We start from the raw sequence: 20,858 nt of genomic DNA on the forward strand, positions 1-20,858 counted from the left end.
TTGAATGTTGATTGTTTTTTGTTTTATATAAAAATTTAATTTTTTGTTTAATTGAATTTTTTTAATTCGTAATTTATATTTTCAATTGTTATTTTCATTTCTGTATAAATTTATGTCAGCTGTAAATTTTGTGTATATACCTATATGACAAAGAGAAATTGAAATTATAAGTAATATAGTTAAGACACGATTATTTAATTATGCTTCTAATCATTTCCTCGCTATTTCTCATTATATTAATCTCCATGTTTCTGCATCTCTATCGCTCATGTATATCTTTTCTTTATACTGCGATTGCAAATGTAATAGCACATTGCACGACTGCACATTAATTCGTAGCAAAACATTGAAAATTTATTACTTTGCGTGAGAATCACAAAACTTATAACACGCCCTCATATACTATACAATTTCTTTATTGACGTTTTGTGTATATACAGCATATATAATATTCAATTATGCACTTTCAATGTTCAACATGTATATATATATATATATATATATATATATATATATGTGCGTTGGTTTTGCTTTATTGAGTTGACACTACTTTATCGATTTAATTAGGCATTAAATCCTGTCGACTGTCCTGTTATGTTTACACACATATTCTTTTCAATTTTTATATACATACATCGTTATGTTTATTTATTGATATAATCATTTTTAATTTTATACATATATCATTAAGTAAATTTTTTTGCATTTTCAATTTTGATTTTGATATTACAAACAATTTTCACTCTAAATTAAAAATTTAGTATTTATTATTATTCTGAATTTATAATATAAAAATTATATAATAATTATGAGGAATACGTTGAAAGTCAACAATATTCGTGTGTGGTCAAAGGAACAGAAGTGAAAATCCATTATTGTGCAGAGGTGGTCCAGAAGCTGGGGTGGGATGGGAGTCAGATTAGCCCATAGTTTGTGATGATCATTCGTCAATCACAATCATAAAAATTTGTGTTCGTCGTGTATATTGTCTTCGCATGTCAGGACAACACGCGAGAAGACATTTCTGTCAGTTGTACAACGATAAGAAGCGATTAAGCGTCTGATTTACACGCCAACTGTCTGTGTCACGCTGGTAATATATACTTACACCATCGTATATAAGTGTGCCTTGAAATGTATACACGTCAAAGCACATACAAATACAAATACACATATCAAGTGTATTTGTTATTTACACGTAGCAAAATTGATTATATCAATTACAATCTGTGTGTGCTGTAGAGTACATATATATATGACACTGTGAATTGATTGAATCGTTTGCAATAATCACTTTTTATATTTAAATATGGATTGCAGCAATTAAAATTCATAATTTAGACAGCGCGGAATCAGGGTTTGGATTATAAATATTAGTAATAATTGTTTATTAAACCAAATAAATATTGTTGGAATATTCTATTAAATATTCTTATAGATGATATTTAAATGGTTCTAATAACATATAGTCATAATTTCAGATTGTACGATGTACATTTAATGATCTAAATACTAAATGGGTTTTATAGAATTTAAAATCAAAATTATAAATGATATACTAAACGGTGTGTATCATTTATAACCTGATACTAAAATGAATTGTATCAATTGCAACAAATATTATTTGAATGGTATATGCCACATGTTAGTGAATTTAAATTTTAGACATACAGATTATATATACACTCTAAATCTGAATCAGTGAATATTTCAGTGGTTTCAATTCAGTGGACGAGTTTTCCTTGATGAATCAGTGGAATTTCATTGACAATCAGTGGTTTTGACTAATTCTCAGTGAAATTTTACTGATGAATTGAAGAAAACTCGTCCACTGAATTGAGATCAGTGAAATTTTCATTGATTTAGATTTAGAATGATACTATTCATAATAAATGTTCTTTAAATTAATACAAAATGTTTTTTATATCAAAATGATGGTATGGCACTAAATGATGTTATTCTAAATTGAAGAATATAAATTGATTGTACCGTTAAAATCAGTACTATAGTACCATTTGTAAAACCAAATGAATTATATTGTATAGATATGATTAAATTACACATGAATATTTATATGGTACATTATAATGAAAACCTACATAATGTATACACAAATACAAAAGTATTTCTTAAAAAAAAAAAATGTGTGTATATATAACTGAAAAAAGAGTTTACAAAAAAGATTATTTCGTACAGTACACGCACACGAAACGACTATGGTTGATTTACGTTTAGCGCACTACACCACCTCCACTAATGTACATACACGCAGCTCTTTTAATTGTGTGTATATTTAGTATCGATCAGGTATGCAAGACATACAAGTTCTTCCAACAGTCATCTTTCTACTATGTCGAGCAATCAAACCATATATATTAATTGATCAATTTTTGTAATCATTAAGTCTCCATAGTCAGATAAATCAATTCATATATATATATATATATATATATATATATATATGCTCATCACTTTAAATCCCTATATTTACATTTACAAGAAATATTATTTTTTTTATAATCTGTTGAGAATCACTTTATATATACATAATATATCACGAGAGACGCAAAAAAGAAGATTAATTTATCATTATATGAATAAATGTTCGATGATAATTAAATTCGATGAGATTCTTTTTTTTATTATTATTTTCGCGCAACAAAAATGAAAACATTGTAAGTTTTGTAAAACGTAATTAAATTCTCAATTTCCTATACAAATATATACACAAGAGGTATAACTTAGTCTTTAACCTTTTGGAATTTAAAAAAAAAATTATATAAAATTAAATCTGCATCGAAAAGTGTTTTTTTATTGAAATGTCGCGTTTTTTTTGAAGAATATAATAATTATATTGTATACATATATTTGTTAATTAGAAATGCATATTCTTAAAGGTTTTATTGCAAAAATCTTACGAAAGATTAATCTGGCCATTTATTGCATTATTATAAAATCTCTTAATATTCTGCCAATTTATCATCATTTTCTTTCTGATTGAAAGGGCTTATAATTCTGATCAAAGGGTTTAAATTTAATTTCTATAACTGATAAAAAGAGACTTTTATTTTCCTTTATATTTTTACAAGAAATTTTTGTCCTTTTACAATGGAATTAATTTTTTTTCCCATTATTAGTAAATTATTGTTTATTTCATATTTAAATATTTTATCTTTCATTTTATATTATTGAAAATTATTACTGTGATTAAATCCTTTTTTTGTAATTAATTAACGTGACACAATTAAATTCATTGCTTACTACTATATTAACAGGTATAATTATATCGACAAAAGTTGTTAACTGTTCAATTTCCCATTCGCTATATATTAAAATTTTCACATTCAATTTCCGATAATCTAATCTTCATAGCTCATAAAGATCTTTGCAATTTATACAGCGAGAAATACAAAATATTAATTGCATGCGACCACTGCCCTATATTTAACTTCTATGTAGCAAAACAGTTTATTTCATTTGTACATAAATGAATAGTAATTAGGTTTTATCTCTGTAATTAGTCTTATATAGTGTTAAGACTCTATTTTGCATAATTAGTTTAATTCTCATCTCTCTCTGTCACACACAGATACATGTGTGTAACAAATCAAAAAAAAATTTTTAAATGCTAATTTCTTTTTCTATTCAAAATAAATATATTCGAGTCGAATTTCCAAGTCAATATAGTTTATTTCGATAAAAATAAATATAAACGTTGACAAAGCTATATTCTGTTTAACAATTAACAAACTGTCTGGGACAAATTGGTCAAGCATTATTTATTACTTTGTCTCTTAATAATTATTTAACTTGCATTATTTATTAGTTATAACTCTACAATATTACGATCGTTCATTAAGGTCACATTTTTTTCGTCACTTTAATAATATTCTCACTTTTAAATGATGTGTTTCTCTTGTAATGAGCAACTTATGTAACTTTTTTTTTCATCTCTTATAGGCTGTTCATATAAACAGAGACTACTACAATCTCTTATTTTTATGTTTCGATTTTTAAAAATTATATCTAAGAAAAATCAATTTTTAGTCAATAATTTTTAAAAATCGAAAACAATTTTTATTTATTTTGTATAAGGAATTTAATTTAGAATTTTAGATTATTGTTTTTTGTTGTTTATAGGTACTTGTGTTGCTATAAGAATCGTATTTATAAGAAACTCCAAGTATTTCGTTTTATACACGCGACTCGACGTGTATAAAGCTAATTATGTACGATTAGCCGCGCTATTACAGCGAATCAAGTTGAATACAACTCACACACTTTGCCATCGTAATTCACAACTAATAGGAAAACTCTTTGCTATAAGGAAACATAAAGAAAACCGAACAATTGTGAGCAAAAATGACTCTTGTTAGAAACAGAGAGAAGAATTACAATTTATAATCTAAATTCTTTTTGAAAAAGGGCGAATTGCCTTGAAATTTATTTTTTTTTTACTCCTTCCTGCACTAATAAATATATCGTAAAAAAAAAAACATACACATAAACTTCCTAACACATTTGAAAAGAAAACATTTTAGATTTTCCCATCGGATTCACGTGATGCGGATAATTATCCACCAATTATATATCGCTATATAGCTGACAAAAATTTATATTCGCGAAGAATCCACGCGGATCCCTGTCTCTCTCTCTCTCTTTCTCTCTCATCGCTAATTATTATAATTGCAGTAGCAGCAGAATGGTAAATATAGCTATAGACCGCGCGCACGGTTAATGGTTGTTTAATGACTAAATTACTTGAGAGTAAACGAGTAAATGCGTTTATTCAACGCGATTGTTTACAAAGAAGTGAACTCGTCACACTTTTGGGTATTTTCGCAATAACTTGTCTACAATTGTCTCGCGCAGTTGAGTGCGAGTAGGATATTCGCGTAATCATCACAATAAAGTGTTGTGTCGTTGCATATATATATATATATATGTAATACAAGATATTCACATGGATAAAATATAAAAAAAAATTTTTTAAAAATCTCACCTGCGTTTCCGTGAGCGATAGTGCTTGTGCCAATTGTTTTCTTTCCGCACCAACCACATAGTGATTTTTCTCAAAGGCGTGCTCCAATTTTAACAATTGACTTGGACTAAATGCCGTTCGTATTCTCTTTGGCTTCCTGTATGCGTGTACCAAAAGTCCTCCAAAATCGGGACCTGAAAAATGTAAAAAAAAAAAAAATATTAAAAAAAGGAATTTAAGATTTATAAAAATCAAGTGTCATATATCCTAATAAAGGATTTTGCAGATATGTGTTAACATTTATATTATATAGTGGTTATTTGTAATAAGAATAGGAAAAGGTACGTGAACAAGGTAATTGAGTATTCCACCAGCGGAAGGTCCCTGTCGATCGTCTGATATAGCGCGTGCCTGCCGGAAGTCGTTTGAGATACTTACCGGAAGGCCACGTATATATACGATAATCCCCATGTGGTCATTACACATATGCGTTTAAAAATATTCACACTAATCTTTTGCAAAAATAATAAAAAGTTCCCTAAAATTGACCCTTGTAGTTTTTTAATACTAGTATTATATGTAAAAGCTTTACGGTATAAAAAGAATCTTGAAAAAAATTTGAAATTATGTTTATGTTTCAATAATGAATAGTTCTATGACTTCGTCATTTAAAATTTCTTTTATCCAAGTTTTAAATTATAAAAATCCTTAAAACATTTCCATTTTGAAAATGTATATATATACGAGTTTCTATTTGTCTTTTCTAAGAGACACCTCTCTTATATATAGAAAGCATCCTTTAATCAAATTGATAAGAACAGAGAGTGAAGAAAAAAAAATCCCAGTTCCTGACAATATAATCATCCACTGAAAGTATTGCTAACATTTGCTGATAACATATATGTATATAGGAATACGAAATTCTCAACACGATTACAAGGCATTAATTTATCGCGCATTAATGAGAATTGACTCTCGTCTCAATTTCTTGAATCTTCATATAAATATATACACGAAGCATCATTCATGATATAGTCTCAGAGGAGTCTTATCGAAAATCATTTATATTAACGTGCCAACATTGCATCGCGTGTGTCACTTAAGATTCATGATATTATAGTACTTATATATATATATAAGCCGCATTACTGCATAAAATTGCGTTTCTAATATATATAACTATTTATGCTTTCTATATAAGAGCTTGATAACAATATGACGAATAATAAGCCAGCAAGTAATTAAATTACTCTCGCGCAATCATATAATAACTATATTAACATAAAAGTTGCATTCAATTTTTTTCAGATTTTAATTTCCTATCATTACATATATATATCGATGTAATTTTTTTTTCATTTATTTCGCTTTTATTTAGTGATTTTTAACATTTTTTTTTTTTTTTAATGGAGAGGGGAAAATAAATATGAGACTATACAGCAGCCAGTATAGTAACTTATATATTATAAAGAGAGGACGTTGTGAAATTCGCGTATATAGAAACGAAATGTGGCCGCGACCTCGCCGTATATTTTATAACGGACATGTGTGTCTTCTGACATGGATATAACGCTCGTAACTTATTCTACCCGGGTACAAGTGCTTTCATAAATACCGGACTTAAAATTCCCTTTAACCTACAAAAACGTGCTAACCTTTAACCTACCGAAACGTAAGAAATGCGGAAGACAAGGTGTAAGTGACTCGCTATACAAACTTGACATTTACGAACTGATAACGGATACGTAAATTAAAAATGTAAAAAGGACTTCTGCATTTAAAAAAAAAAAAAATAAAAGAAATCTAATGTCCATGATTCCTTTTTTTTTATCAATTTTTCTACAGAAAAGCAATTATTTAATCTATCTATAATTGTTAATAATTATTAAAGATAAAAATAAAAGTCTAAAAAAATAATCATAAAAAAAGGAACGAAAGAAAATTTAAAAATGATGAAATATAACATAATAATGTAAGTGTGGTACTCTATTAGCGTTGGAAACACATAAATAATGTATTGGGTTAAAGTGGTTTTGATCCCAAGTAACATTATAATTTCTCCTCTATTTATATTCCTAAGTATTACGTTTTAGAGTAAATTACACGAGTTGTTGAATAAATATTACGTGTATATATATATAGAGAGAGAGAGAGTTTAATAATATTTATATTCTAGCAAAAGGAAAATTATACAGATTCTTCTCCGTGAAAATGCAAACTTTTTCACGGATGGTATAGGATGCATTCTTTTCCATATATCTATTATTCTTTTCAAAATTAATGCAACAGTAGTTGTAGCACGAGTACAACAAATTGTTTTTTAAAAGGCACACACGCGGTTTATGAATTACGATTCGTTGACGCTGTATTTGTGCCAACTATATATATATTTATAAAGTTAGCGTGCAGCTCTTACAAATTGCACTATTCTGATAAAAATGTATGCCGCGCATAGGCCAACATTTTTGTTGTTGTTGTTACCGCTTTTCACATTCTCAGATAACATTATTAAAAAAAAAAAAAAAAAGTAAATAAACTACATTTTACAAAGTATACAATTTCAAAAGTTAATTTTCTCCTCCAAATCTAATATTATTTAAAATTACTCTTATTTTTTTTCATTATTTAATTATCAAATTAAAAAAATTAAGACGCACGAATAATGCCTAAAATTAATTTCATAAAATTTTTATTTGATAGAATTTCATTTGAGATAGAATTTTTGCATTTGTTCGAAATTTCGAATTAACTTCCGTCAGAAAATTGCGCGTGAAGTAAATTGTCGGTTCTATAAAAATTTTGTAATATAGAAAATCGATTTAACGGAAATTTTGTCAAAAAATATAATTCGAGCAAATAAACATTCAGGTAAAAGAAAACTGTATATCTAATAAAATTCTAGGTATATGAAATAAAAATTCTAACAAATTAATTTTAGGCTTTATTCATTCGTCTCTATATAAAACTTTCTCTCCATCTCTTTTTTTTCAAGGCAACACATATTAATCATTATAAATTTCAATAGAAATGAGAAAAAACGTATTTTAATAAAACTAATAGTAAAAATAATATTTCCGAAAGGTTCACATTGAAAGGTCAATAGGCGTTTTCGCTGTTGAGATAAAATTTGATAAATAATCCACGATATAACAGCTGTGAAATTATATATATGTGAATCAATGTGTATAAATATGAACGTATACAATTCAATTTAAATTCGGACTCTGGAAAATATGCTTGATGATATAGGGATACTTTAAAGTTGGGAAAATGATCAGATCGGAATACATATATACATTGTTAGCTATGGACTATTGACTGTCAGTTAAAACTGCTTTGTGGATGAACATCTTATATGGCGCGAGGGTCGAGGAGGTGTATGTATATGTATATATAAACTGCAAAAGCATGGCCGATGAACGTGGTACCGAGATAGATATCTGGATGTGCGGCCATTTGAGATTTTACCCACGAATACCGTCCAATCACGCAGCATAAATCGAGATTCTTCAAAAAGTGGTTCTTCTCATCGATTCTTGAAAGTAATTCTGCTACGATCTCGATATTATTATGAGGAGATCCTGAGAGTTTCTGAAAGATTAGGCTCCCTGCAGTGCACACACAAGTCCCTATATATATATACCCTTTATACACACAAGTCTAGGCGCATCAACAGTTCAACTGCTTCCTAGACTTGGCCTTTAGGCAACACCTCGACTTATATTCCTAGAGAGATGGATATAAAAAGAGGAAGAACTGTAATTACGAGAAGCTTGCGCTACAAATTTCCAGCTGATATGCCCACAGCGATTTCAAATTATAGTCGAAAAAAATCAAGCTTAAATGTATTAAATTACATCGCATGTATATTTATACGGAAAAAAAAGAAGTTATTTCTTCCATTTGCAAAGATTTCAATTTTATTTTTCTTCTTAAGGGTTTACTGTAACATAACCTCAAACTAAAAAATAATTGTTCACAGAACTAAAAATAGATTTAAAATTTATTACACTGAATTTTTAAAGATTTAGTTGTACAATTTTCAAAAAAAAATATATATATTTTTAGTTAAAATTTTATTGATTGTTTTGTTTGTTGTTAAAAACAATTTTTTAGTTTGAGGTTACATTTTAATGCGGGCTAAGAACTCCTTAATAAAAAAGAATATTGTAATTCTCACAAAATATAAAATTTGGTGACAGCGGTGGGATTTTTCACATGCATATTATATGATCTCTCTGACATGGAGAAAATTACAAAGTTATACTTATATATATATATATATGTATACGTGAATTATAATTTTTGATGGAAAAAATTCGAATGTGTTTTATTTCAACGAGAGTGTAATTTGTGTCTAATGTGTTTTTAATTGCTCTCGAAAGGAGAACAAGTTTTATTTGACTCCTACTTCGTTCTTGATAATTCCACTGTAATTGCTGCTCGAGTTAAATTCTAATGCGTATTGAGAAGCGAGTAATAAGCCTCTTTGAGATTCATGAATAAACAGGATATACTCGCAATATATCTAATTTACCGCTTTTCCTTCTCTCACACTTCCGCTTTAGAATTTATACATGCGGAATGTGAAAATTTATTTCGATTCTTGAGAAACTGATTATTTAATGACATTAAGTATAGTTAGAAGATTATTATATCGTTTGGAAAAAGAAGAAAAAATAGAATACACTTAATTTGTTATAATATTAACGATGTTATTTGATGCATCTCTCATTTTTTAGGTAAGAAAAAATTACTGAGAATATAATTTAATAGAAAGAAATTATTTAATAAAAAATTTATAACTGTTACAATAATCGAGAAACATTTAAAAAAGTCAATAAAGTTAATAATTCGAAAAACAAAATTACAAAATATTAATGTTTATAAGAATTTAAGAATTAAAATAATTATTCTCATTTTCTAGTCTCATAACAAAAATGTAATAAAATTAATTTTTTATTAATATAACAGTAACGAATTAATGAAAATTAAGGAAATGAAAAGAATTAATAATTATAAATTGGAGGATAATGAAAATTTTAGCAAGTTAGTAACAATTTATATATTGCTGAGTGAATGAAGTTTAATTCTTGAAAGTGTTTAAGAAAGCGTCTTTGGAGTTCCCCTTTCACAAAACAAGCGTTTTATGAGGGTGCATGTTTAAGGCATAATCGAATCAGCTAATAACGATCATTAGACAGTTCATGCGCAGGACCACCTGCGCACATGTGCAGCTAATCACATAATGAGTCATTCAACCCACACACACACGAGGATTGTATATTTAACATATAATACAAGATAAATCTCACACAGTAATTTACCTTTTTTCCATGAAAGTGTTTTTTTTTCACGAAAACTATTAAGAAAAATGAATAATAAAAATTCTACAAACTTTTTAGAATAAAAAAAATTATTATTCTCCGAAGTTGTCTATTCTATTTAACAATAAATATATATAGTATTTTTTTCGCAAGGAATAATTCCATTGAATTATATTATATACCAAGAAGCATGTCAACTATGTCATTGAGAGCTTGGGAAACGAATCAAATTTTTAGAGGGTGCATTATATATATATGTATATATATATAAAGATGTTGGTTAGTTGAATAAAAGGCCTCACGCACTGTCATCGAAAAACGAGAGAGAGAGACATATAAAGAAATCACTTTAGAAAATTGTGGAACGTCCAGCCCCCTTGGCACTTGAAGTAAAAAAACGAAAAAATAAAAAGATTGTATGACAGAAAAATGGGTTTGGGGATGGGCTCGAAAAAAAAAGTGAGCGGGAGGTGACACGAACGCGTGGAACATTGACGCGAGACCTATCGAAAAAAAACGACTTCTCTTTTGTCATCCCCTTGAAAAAAGGGACACCCCGTAGAGTATGTTCAAAGGTAAATGCCACTTTAATAATATAGTGATTAAATGACTTTTGTCATTTTATCTCATCTAGTTTTATACAATTTGTATTTTCTCCTTTTTTATATGCAAATACAAACAGATTTCCATAATATATAATTTATAATTTAACATAAGAATTCGAAATGATTTTAAACAACTATTTTCGTAATCGGAAAAATCTCTTTTAATTTATATATTTATGTTATTTATTAGAAATATTTATTTTATAATTAAAAATTTTATTTTCGTAAAAGAAATTTTTTATTGAAACAAATTAATAATTTACTTATTTTTGATTTAAATATATTTTTATTTAACTCAAATATAATAATGTAACAATAATTTAATATTTGATATAAAATAATTTTTAAATTACAAATAAACTACAATTCATATCTTGATGTCTTAAAAACGCTACCAAAACATCTTAAAATAAGATATACTTCTTTTTCCAGTGTAATCTTCAAATTTTTTTTTATTATAATGATAAAACATCATTCATTGGCGGTTTGTTTAGAAATAAAATGATAATTATCGATAGATACAAACGCGCGATAGGAATTATCATATGAACCTTCTTTATCGAAGCGAACTTTTAGAATAAGATAAAATGGAAACTGGTATCCGATTAGAAAAGTAGTTAAGCGTTACACGCTAATTACTAGATAAATCGACATCAACCTGTCATTCAGAATACATTCGTTTGCATTTGTGGTCATTAATTAACGACACCGGAAAAAGGCGGTACTGGTAAATCATATATACTAATCGTTCATTACATTCGAAATATATACCTCATATTTACGCGCAGATGTATATATTACATTAGTGAGAATTAATTTAATATTTAGAGAGGAATCGATTAGAGATCAAATATGTATTATGTGAAAAATTTGAAAAAAAACTATAAAAAAAAACTTGTTTATATATCTATTATATTAATCTGAATGCGTAAACAATTATTACCGATGTTTTCGAGGCGATGTTAATCTTAAAATTCTTCACACGTGCTTCATCGATATGCAGACAGTAGGTCAATGATACGAGTATAAATATTTTTTTTTTTCCGAGAAAATGTTTATATGTATTTAAAAAAAAATTACATAAATCTGATTATTGGGAAATTAATTAAAATTCTCATACGTCACTTTTATTTCGAAGAAACTGTACGCGAGAGTGAAGGAATTTTGGTTTTCCAAACAAAATATTCATTTGGTTTTATTTAATGTGAAAGTTTTATATATTGATAAAAAATATATTTTTATATATTATAGAAATTAAATGTAAATTTAATTTTTCCCAATCAGATATAATAATTAAATGTTGTTATTTGATTAATTACTTCAAGTAATTAATATATGAAACGATAACGATTACTGGGAAGAAATTAAAATATAAATTATAGAAAATAGGCAAAATATAATTCTTCATCTATTTTTGCAGATAGAGGGAAAAAAAATGAAAAAATAAATGAAAAAGAGAGAAAAGTTGAAAATAGAAGAAATTAGATTAGAAAATTAAGCGAAAAAAGCATACAAGTAAAAGGAGATAAGAATAACAACTAAATTAATAGCAAAATTGTTGAATAAATAATTATTTACTTATGGGTGGAGATAATTATTTTCTTATTAATAGAAGAAAATAATTAGAATTTTTTTTGGTAATAAAAATTAGTTTCCTTCTCAGTTTCTCATATTTTCTTTAGATCAGAAAAATTATTGCAAAAGTATATTTTTTAGTTGCGAAAAATCATTTTTTTTCCCGTTTTGTTTTATCGAATGGTAAAAAATGTTTTTTTTAATGACAAATGAAGCATTTTATGGAGGCAAATATGAGATATATAGTGGATGAAATTTAAAGATGGCGCTCGAATGAATGCAATTTTTCCGTCGGAACTAGTTTTCCAAGAGAATTTCAAGTACATTTATGTAAGGCTATATACGTATAGTTCTTTATGCCGTATCTATATATGTTTATATACTGCGGCTTGTAGTAGATTTATGATAATTATCGATCACTAAATGAGAAGTTCTCTTGCGGGTATGACCTCGTAAGTAAGGCAAAATATAAAGCTTTATATGCAGGTAGTACTGTATAGTACATATTCGCCTTAGGCATGCTGACGACGATTACTATACATTTAGTTTGCAATCGTCAGGGTGTCTGTTTATAATACACCATAGGAATTCATGCCCTCTAGGAGACAGATTGCCTCTTCACCGCCTCGTTTCCTCCAATGAGATCACAATAATTCCTCTCTAGCGTAATTTCACTTTCTCAAATCAAAATTCTCATCTCAATTAAAAATTCAAATTAACAACAAACTTACATTATTTTTTTATTTAATTTTTGTTGTTTTCGATCATTTTTAATTTACATTATAGCTTCAATGAATCTCTAAAGAATATATGAAAATTTAATAATTTTTAATTAAATTTAGATTTAATAATTGATTATATATAGTTAATAGTTAGTTTATAAGTTATAGTTAATTTAATTAATTAATTGTAGTTCAAAAATATAAATCTGTTTTCCATTTGACGATGTTTCCAATTTATGAACATTTTAATTAACCTACTGTTCTCAAAATGGTATTTTCAAATATATATATAATTAATGATATATGTTTCTGAAGGCAAGAATTTTTTTTTTCAACTGGAATTTTCACACCGATTTTTTTTATATAAAAAAGAAACTGAACTACATCATTGAAGTTTATTTACAATATGTGAAGTTTCTCTTTTTAATTAATTTTTTTTTTTGTAATTGTTTTAGTTTAAAAATGTAATGAACCTGATTTTAAAACACTTTCTTTTCTCTCTTAACATGTTTTGAGTATTTATTAGAAACTTGAATCATTTCTTCCATATACTTTGTTGAACTAATAAGATTTAATTCCCGTTTAAGGCTGTGTCATATTTGTTATATAAAAACATGTTTTTTTCTTTTCTTTTATTTCCTAAGAAAAAGATGCTTGAATAACATTTCACTGCAAAGATTTATTGTAGGTGTAATATAGATGTTTGTTGCTGAACTGTTAATATAATGAACGCACAAAACTTTCTCTGTCACTCTCTGATTTTTAGAAAAAAAAAAGGAAATGAAAAAATTCGCATATTTTTTTTTTATAAAAATGTATAATAATATCCAGAGTAGGAAAATAAATTGATCACTGTATAGTTTATTGATGTTGTAATAATTATGGACTAATAAATTACAATTGCCTATTAGTATAGTTTACTATAGTGGATCGTAAACTTTATCAAAGTGTTTATACTTCTTCCATGAATTAGATTCTAGAGCATCTTGCTTTTTTTTCTTTTCTGTATATAATCAACATTATTTATTGATTCTTTCGTTTGTACTTTAATTAATATAATAGCTCTCAAGTTACAGAAGTTATAGCAAGAGTTAAGCGAACTGAAACCGATTACTTTATTAACAACTTTTGACGTGGTGGACACGTATATTTTATTATTTCAGAAGTCTGTAATTTTCTCATTACAAAAATTTCTGGCTTTATTAATTTTACTTCCTCAAAAAGGAAGCTTTGTGTTTTAAATTAATTTTTATAAAAACTTGATTGTTTTTTACCATTTTATTATTTCTTTTTTAATTAAATAATTGTTTATTATTTAGTAAATATTAATGGGCAAATTTTTAAAGAGAAATTATAATCGAAAAATTCTGAAAAATAAAATATTTTTCTTAATTATCAACGGAGGGGGTGTGTCTTAATGTTCTCATTATAATGTGACAATGTTGGGATGAAAATTACATATATACGAATGATAAGAGAAACGAGAAATTGAAACCCATCGATTTATAATGGTCGTTTATCATATATCGCAACTTCAAAGATAACGGACGTCATTATTCAGTGACGCATGCAATTCATTTAAAATAATATGCTTTTTAGTAAATCTCAATTGAACCATAAACTTCCAATGATGCTTATTATACTCATATTGTATATATATATATATATATATATATATATATATGGACAGCACATGTTACAAAATCTGAATTACGAAAGCTCGGATAATCTCTAAGATATATATATATATATACAGCATCCAATAATATATATTAGTACACACAGAGAGGGAGAAAGAAGATTTCTACGTCTCAATCGGAATATTGTTGTGAACCATTATCTACCAATGGACAATCTTAAATTGTTTTCAAACGTGGTACCATTCATATCTAATATCTCCTTTTTTTAATTCTCTTCATATTTATGATCACGGATAAACGACTGTTTTGAATGCCAAGTGTTAATTACATTTCATCCACAATGTTTGCTTTTAATCGCTTGTAATGAATATATATGTGTTTGCGATCAATATACAAAATTGTATTAATATATCAAGTTTTTGTTATTTTTTAAAATATAATTTTTTTTACATAATTATTATAAATTTGTATTAATTATTATTACTATAATTTAGTTAATTTATGATTTTTAATATCGGCAAAAATATTATATTAGTAATTTTATAAAATAATAATAATATATAATTAAAATTAATTTATTTATTTATTTGTCAATATATAATTAGTGTTTCTTAAAAAATATTTACAATTTTAATTTATATTCTGATTATGTATACAACAAATAATTATGTATAGTTAATATTCGTCAGGTTGAAAGTAATCAGGAGGATTATTGAATTTAATTAAATAATTTCATCACGTGCCATCATCGCTACGTGTGAATTAAGAAGAGTTCAAATGACTATATAGATTATATGATGAAGGTATAAATATGATTTTTTCTGTGAAAGTATATATAAAAGATATTTATAATTAGAATAATCTGTAATTTTCAATTAATTTGTAAAATATTGAATAAATTAAAATTTCGATTGATTATGTTAAAAATAAGCCTTAAAAAGTTATATAATTTAAAAGTAAAACAAGTTGAAAGAACCTTATGCAATTATACAAAACTAATATGATAACAAATTACATTGTGTTGTTATTGATTATAAGCACTAACTGCGATAAGGATGCAAAATATTTTTTGTACATTAAATAACGTGCACTTCATTTATAATTTATGAAGAAAAGAGTAAAATGTTTACGTTTCAGAATTATCATGTTCAATTATCGTATATAATAATATATACACTTTGAATGATTTGGTCGAAATTATTTTTAAATTAAAATTGTCGGTTATTGTTCCAAACGGAAGATAAAACTATTCTGTCTTTTATATTTATCGATAAATTTTCTCATATTGGAATTTTTGTAATGTGACAATATGAGCATTAGATGAAATAAAAACAAATAAAAATTTATATTACTAATTTTTAGTTCTGTGACACGGTATAATTAAATTAATAATATAATTTAATAAATTATTTTTCATATAAAAATTAATCTAATGAAAATTAATTGGCGGATCATTTATGTGCCATAAGCCAATTGTGGTAATGATCTCTAATAACATCATTAATAACCAGTTCCCCTGATGTCATCTATATCAATATAATATTTCCGACTCGAAATTAAAAACACATCAAAGAGAATCTTCTTGATTAAAGATAATCTTATCTCATCAACAAAACGTATACATATCCATTAAATACCGTGTTTTAATTCCAAATTTCCACCTTCATTTCATTAAAGAAGTTTCATTATTAATTGTTCTGGTCAATAACTGTATTCTACATATATTATTGGGAACTTGTTCAAAATTTAAATGAGAAATTCTTATTCAACAGAAGAGTATATCTTGTTCAACAGATAAAAATGTAATATCCTTAATCATTAAAACATATTCAAGAATTCCATATTCTTCTGTTCAATAGAATTTTTTAATGTCCTTCAACTTAAGAATTTCTCATATTTCTAATTAAGGTGGAATTTTGCAATTCCTGATGTTCAATCTAAAAATTTATTTTCAAACCAAAGAAACATTCCTAAAGATATATGGATGGAAAAAAGTTCTACCTAATAGAAAGTTTTGTTACATTTTCCGCAAAAAATAATTCCGAAACCTTTTTTTAAATAATTCATCACCATATGGGATTGTTGAGTTTGGTTATAAGTTTTCAGGAGGTAAATCCGGTTCAGCAAAAAATATAATATGCAATAGTGAAAATTATCCAAATGGATTTAAGGATTCTTAAGCACATTACAAATCTTTTCTTCATAGTTTTCATTTTGTTTATAATATAGTCTTGTAAGCTTCCGTTTTCAATTGTTAAAATTAAATAAACATATATAATGAATAAGAAACTCACCTCCAGGAAATCGATGAGGAAAGAACCTTCCATGACCATGTCTTGATGTGATCCATGGAAAAAGAGTATAGCTATCGCGAGGTGGTTGATGTGGATGAGGTGGAGGATGTGGTCCACCTGGCGCCCCACCATGGGGATAAGGTCCATGAGGTGGTCCATGAGGTGAAGCACCATGATGCGCCTGAAGAGCAACAGCTAGATTTGCAGCATGAAAATTTTGTGCAGCAAGATTTGCAGCAGCAAATGCTAAATGTTGCGATTGATATTCATTTTGACCGGTTTGTGGACCAGTGGGACCATGTCCTGATAATCCATAGAGAGATTTAATTTGTTCAGCGGCAACAGCAGCAACGGCTGCAGCACTGGGTGGTGGTTGAAGGTAATTTGGACTAGGTCGAACAACACCCGGAGGTGGTGGAGGATGATTACCAACGGGAGAATCACTGTGTGATATCCTGTGTGGTGGACTGGGACTATTATTGGGTGTGGAACCTCCACTGTGACTGTGCGTTGTATTTCTACTGTAATCCAAATGATTGGCAAGAGTTAAGTGATGATGATGATGGTGGTGGTGAAGATGATGATTGTTGTGCGAAGGTGTCCGTCGGGAATTGGGATAGGACTCTACTGATGAACTTCTTGAAACGGGCCTATCGGACTCTTCGGAATGAGCGCCTGGTGATCTTGCGTTGAGTCGACGATTCCTTGGGGACGAGGAACCCTCAACAACATCCATTGGACTTCCATCTCTTTCGATTTCAACTCGTTCTAATCGGTCAAGACGATCATCCCGACCACCGCCAACGATCGAGTCAATGCTGAAGCCGATCTTGGGCTTGGAGGGCATAGGGACGATTGGCGTCGGCGCGAGCGGCATCATTGTAAGTGGCGCAACGCCCAGGCTCTGCCAAATAGACTCTTTCTCGAGAATTTTGAATTTTTTTTATAAACGGTGATGTCTTAAGTCTCCTGCATCTTGATGCAATTCAATTGCAATAGCTATTGAGATTTGTCATTAACACTTTTGTTTTTATCAAAGAGTCAATGATATCAGAATGAATATACCGGACACGAGTCCGTCGCTTTACCAGATGGAGGAAGACATTACCGGATTTTGTAAACACTGATCACTCAATCCCTTATCAGTTGTGTCTATTTTTATACCATTTCTTGCTGATAATTTTTCGGCACACTGCGTCACATTGTCATTATCTTAAGATGCTTTTTTTATCACTACAGCACACTTGTTTATTTTCAATTCACTTTTTGGTCCTGGTCCCAAACAGTTTAATCCTGATTTTAATTATATATATATATATATGGACTCTTGATTAGAGAACTCCCAGTGATTAAGCACACACTAAAACTTACACGATAAACTCACTCGTGACATGAAAACTAAAAAAAAACTCACACGGTCCACTCGTCACTCTTCGGGGACAAAAAAAACAAGAATGGGAAACGCGCAGCGAGGTGATACGAGCTCCGCTCTAAGGTCGATCCGATGCTTCTGGCCTGAGAGCTTGGTTGTGTTTGAGAAAATTACCGGCTAAACGAGTGTTGGAACCGGCTTGGTGGGGGAGTACAACTCCCCTCTCCCCTCTCCCTTTGGATGTCCTGACAACAGATGTTGGAGGGGCTGATCAACCTAAATGTGGGCGTGTTTTGTGGTGTTAAATGTCCAATGGGCGGGTACATGAATTCTTCTGATTGGTTCGTGTATAACAGAATACTGGTTTCTTCCCCTTGGTACTGGACCTTAAACAAACCAGAAGGGGAATCGCATTAGTTGGCGATGGGCGTTAAACTCACGTTTTTGTCGTGCGATGAAAATGAGTCGTTTAATTAATACGTCTGGACTTTGGAGTGTTTCTCGTCGCTGGGGAGATGATGGACGATTAAAGGGGGGAAAAGTGGGGAGGATGTCTAAGAGTGGGATCGAGAGGATTTTCATCTGGCTGGATGCTGTGCAGAGAGGACTTCTATTGTGTGCAGCTTGGGTTTCCATTTCTTTATGATGTCTCACTCTCATCATGATTATAAGTGGCTTCATTTGAATCTTTATTATTCAAGATGGATGACTATAATATTTAAAAGGAATGATTGAGGTGTTTTTTTTATGTGCTAAAACTAAAATCATTAATTTTTCATGTTTTCTAAAAATAATTGAAAGATAATATAATATTGTATAAAAAAGAAGTATCTTATTTTAAGATGTTTTAGTAGCGTTTTTAAGACATTAAGATGTCTTCATGTCTTGAAAACGCTACCAAAATATCTTAAAATAAGATACCTCTTTTTGCAGTGTTTTATAATACAATATTATTTTTTGAATACTTTGATTAAAATTTAGAATAAACATGATATATAATTGTATTTAAACTGAATTACTGTAATAATGAAGTTTTAAAAAATTGTTTTTCGAAAGGAAAATGGTATTTGTGTTTAAAGTATTATAATAAAACAAACAGAAAATCCTGAAGGTTTGACCCGCATATTTCTTTTTTCCTTTCAAATGTATGGCTATAATTACAGCAGAAGCAAATGGCACTTTGTTTGACATGCGAGTGTAAGTCGATTGGTATAATTTCTAGTTTAAACGTCAATCCTTATACTGTAATATATATATATAGCAAACGCTCTCTTTCAATTCTCTTCACAATGTCTGCATGCGGATGCTGTATAACGTAATCTGAAATTACGGTGTTAATAGTCTATAATGAGGGGATACATTTAAGAGAAGATTATTCCATGCAATTCCGCGTCTTTTTGCAGAAAACTACTTTGTATATACCGTTATAATTTTATTTGAGAAGAATTTCCATATTCCTTTCATGCAAATATTTTTTGTTACTCACATCGTTACTTATAAAGTAATACAATAAACAAATAATAACTAAGTAAATAATTGTAACGAAAGTTTGACGAAAAAATAAAATAAAGAGGAAAATTAATTTTTTAAAGAGTGTAAATTTTCATACCTCTGCTTATATACCTATATATATATATATATAGTACATAGTAAAATTGATGGATTTGCTAATGCAGAGAGGAAATATGTATCGAGTGGGTAATTCGCTATGATCGAAATTGTATTGTAAATTCTGTATCGTGAGTAGAATGAGTATATGAGCATTGCAGATATACTGTATGGGTGTTCGTAATGCAGGGTTCGATTTTGAAAATTACTGCTTTCTGCAGGGAATACCTCGTCGACGCCCTACTGCTTCGCTTTACGATGATCCATGAGATCCCACGATAGTTTGCTGTTGGGGATATGGGGGAGCAATTCAAACCAGTCGATTACTCTTCAGCGTGATGCGATTCTCGTCACGGAGGCACAAAGCTCATCAAAAAAAAAAAAAAAAAAAAAAAAAATACTTGCTTCCTCTCGAAACAATGATTTTTCGATTCACCAGCTGTAAATCATAAATCCCTACCGCTTTTCCCTTCACATATTCTATTTAAATTGGCAAATTGCTTGGGTAAAATTTAATCAACTCTGTTTTACAAACATCCATCAGTTTTTTTCCGCATTGCTATATATTGAATTGTTTTTATTAATGAAAAACTTCTTTTGTTATCAAATTTTTAATTAAATTAATTTTAATTAATAAATTATTTAAGAGTATATATATATATACACGGAAAAAATTAATTCAGTAGATTTTACAGAACTATCACGGAGTAGCGGATACACCTCTTTACGAAACT

The 20,858-nt window shown here is 28.4% G+C and overlaps 1 protein-coding gene across 1 annotated transcript in view; it reads right to left on the minus strand.

The window, feature by feature from the left end:
- Positions 1-18,692, minus strand: part of LOC127279378 (homeobox protein EMX1-like) — a 29,583-nt gene extending 10,891 nt beyond the window's left edge. Inside the window, exons 1-2 of the mRNA XM_051301700.1 lie at positions 17,145-18,692; positions 5,003-5,175 (exon numbers count right to left, since the gene is read on the minus strand). Coding sequence (XP_051157657.1) covers positions 5,003-5,175; positions 17,145-18,024 — 1,053 coding nt within the window. The 5' untranslated portion in view covers positions 18,025-18,692. The remainder of the gene's footprint in view (positions 1-5,002; positions 5,176-17,144) is intronic.
- Between the last annotated feature and the right edge of the window lie 2,166 nt (positions 18,693-20,858).

The sequence above is a fragment of the Leptopilina boulardi genome, unplaced genomic scaffold (assembly GCF_019393585.1).
Source record: "Leptopilina boulardi isolate dan_hultmark-lab unplaced genomic scaffold, ZJU_Lbou_2.1 LbouV2_216, whole genome shotgun sequence".
In the NCBI taxonomy this organism is placed as follows: domain Eukaryota; kingdom Metazoa; phylum Arthropoda; class Insecta; order Hymenoptera; family Figitidae; genus Leptopilina; species Leptopilina boulardi.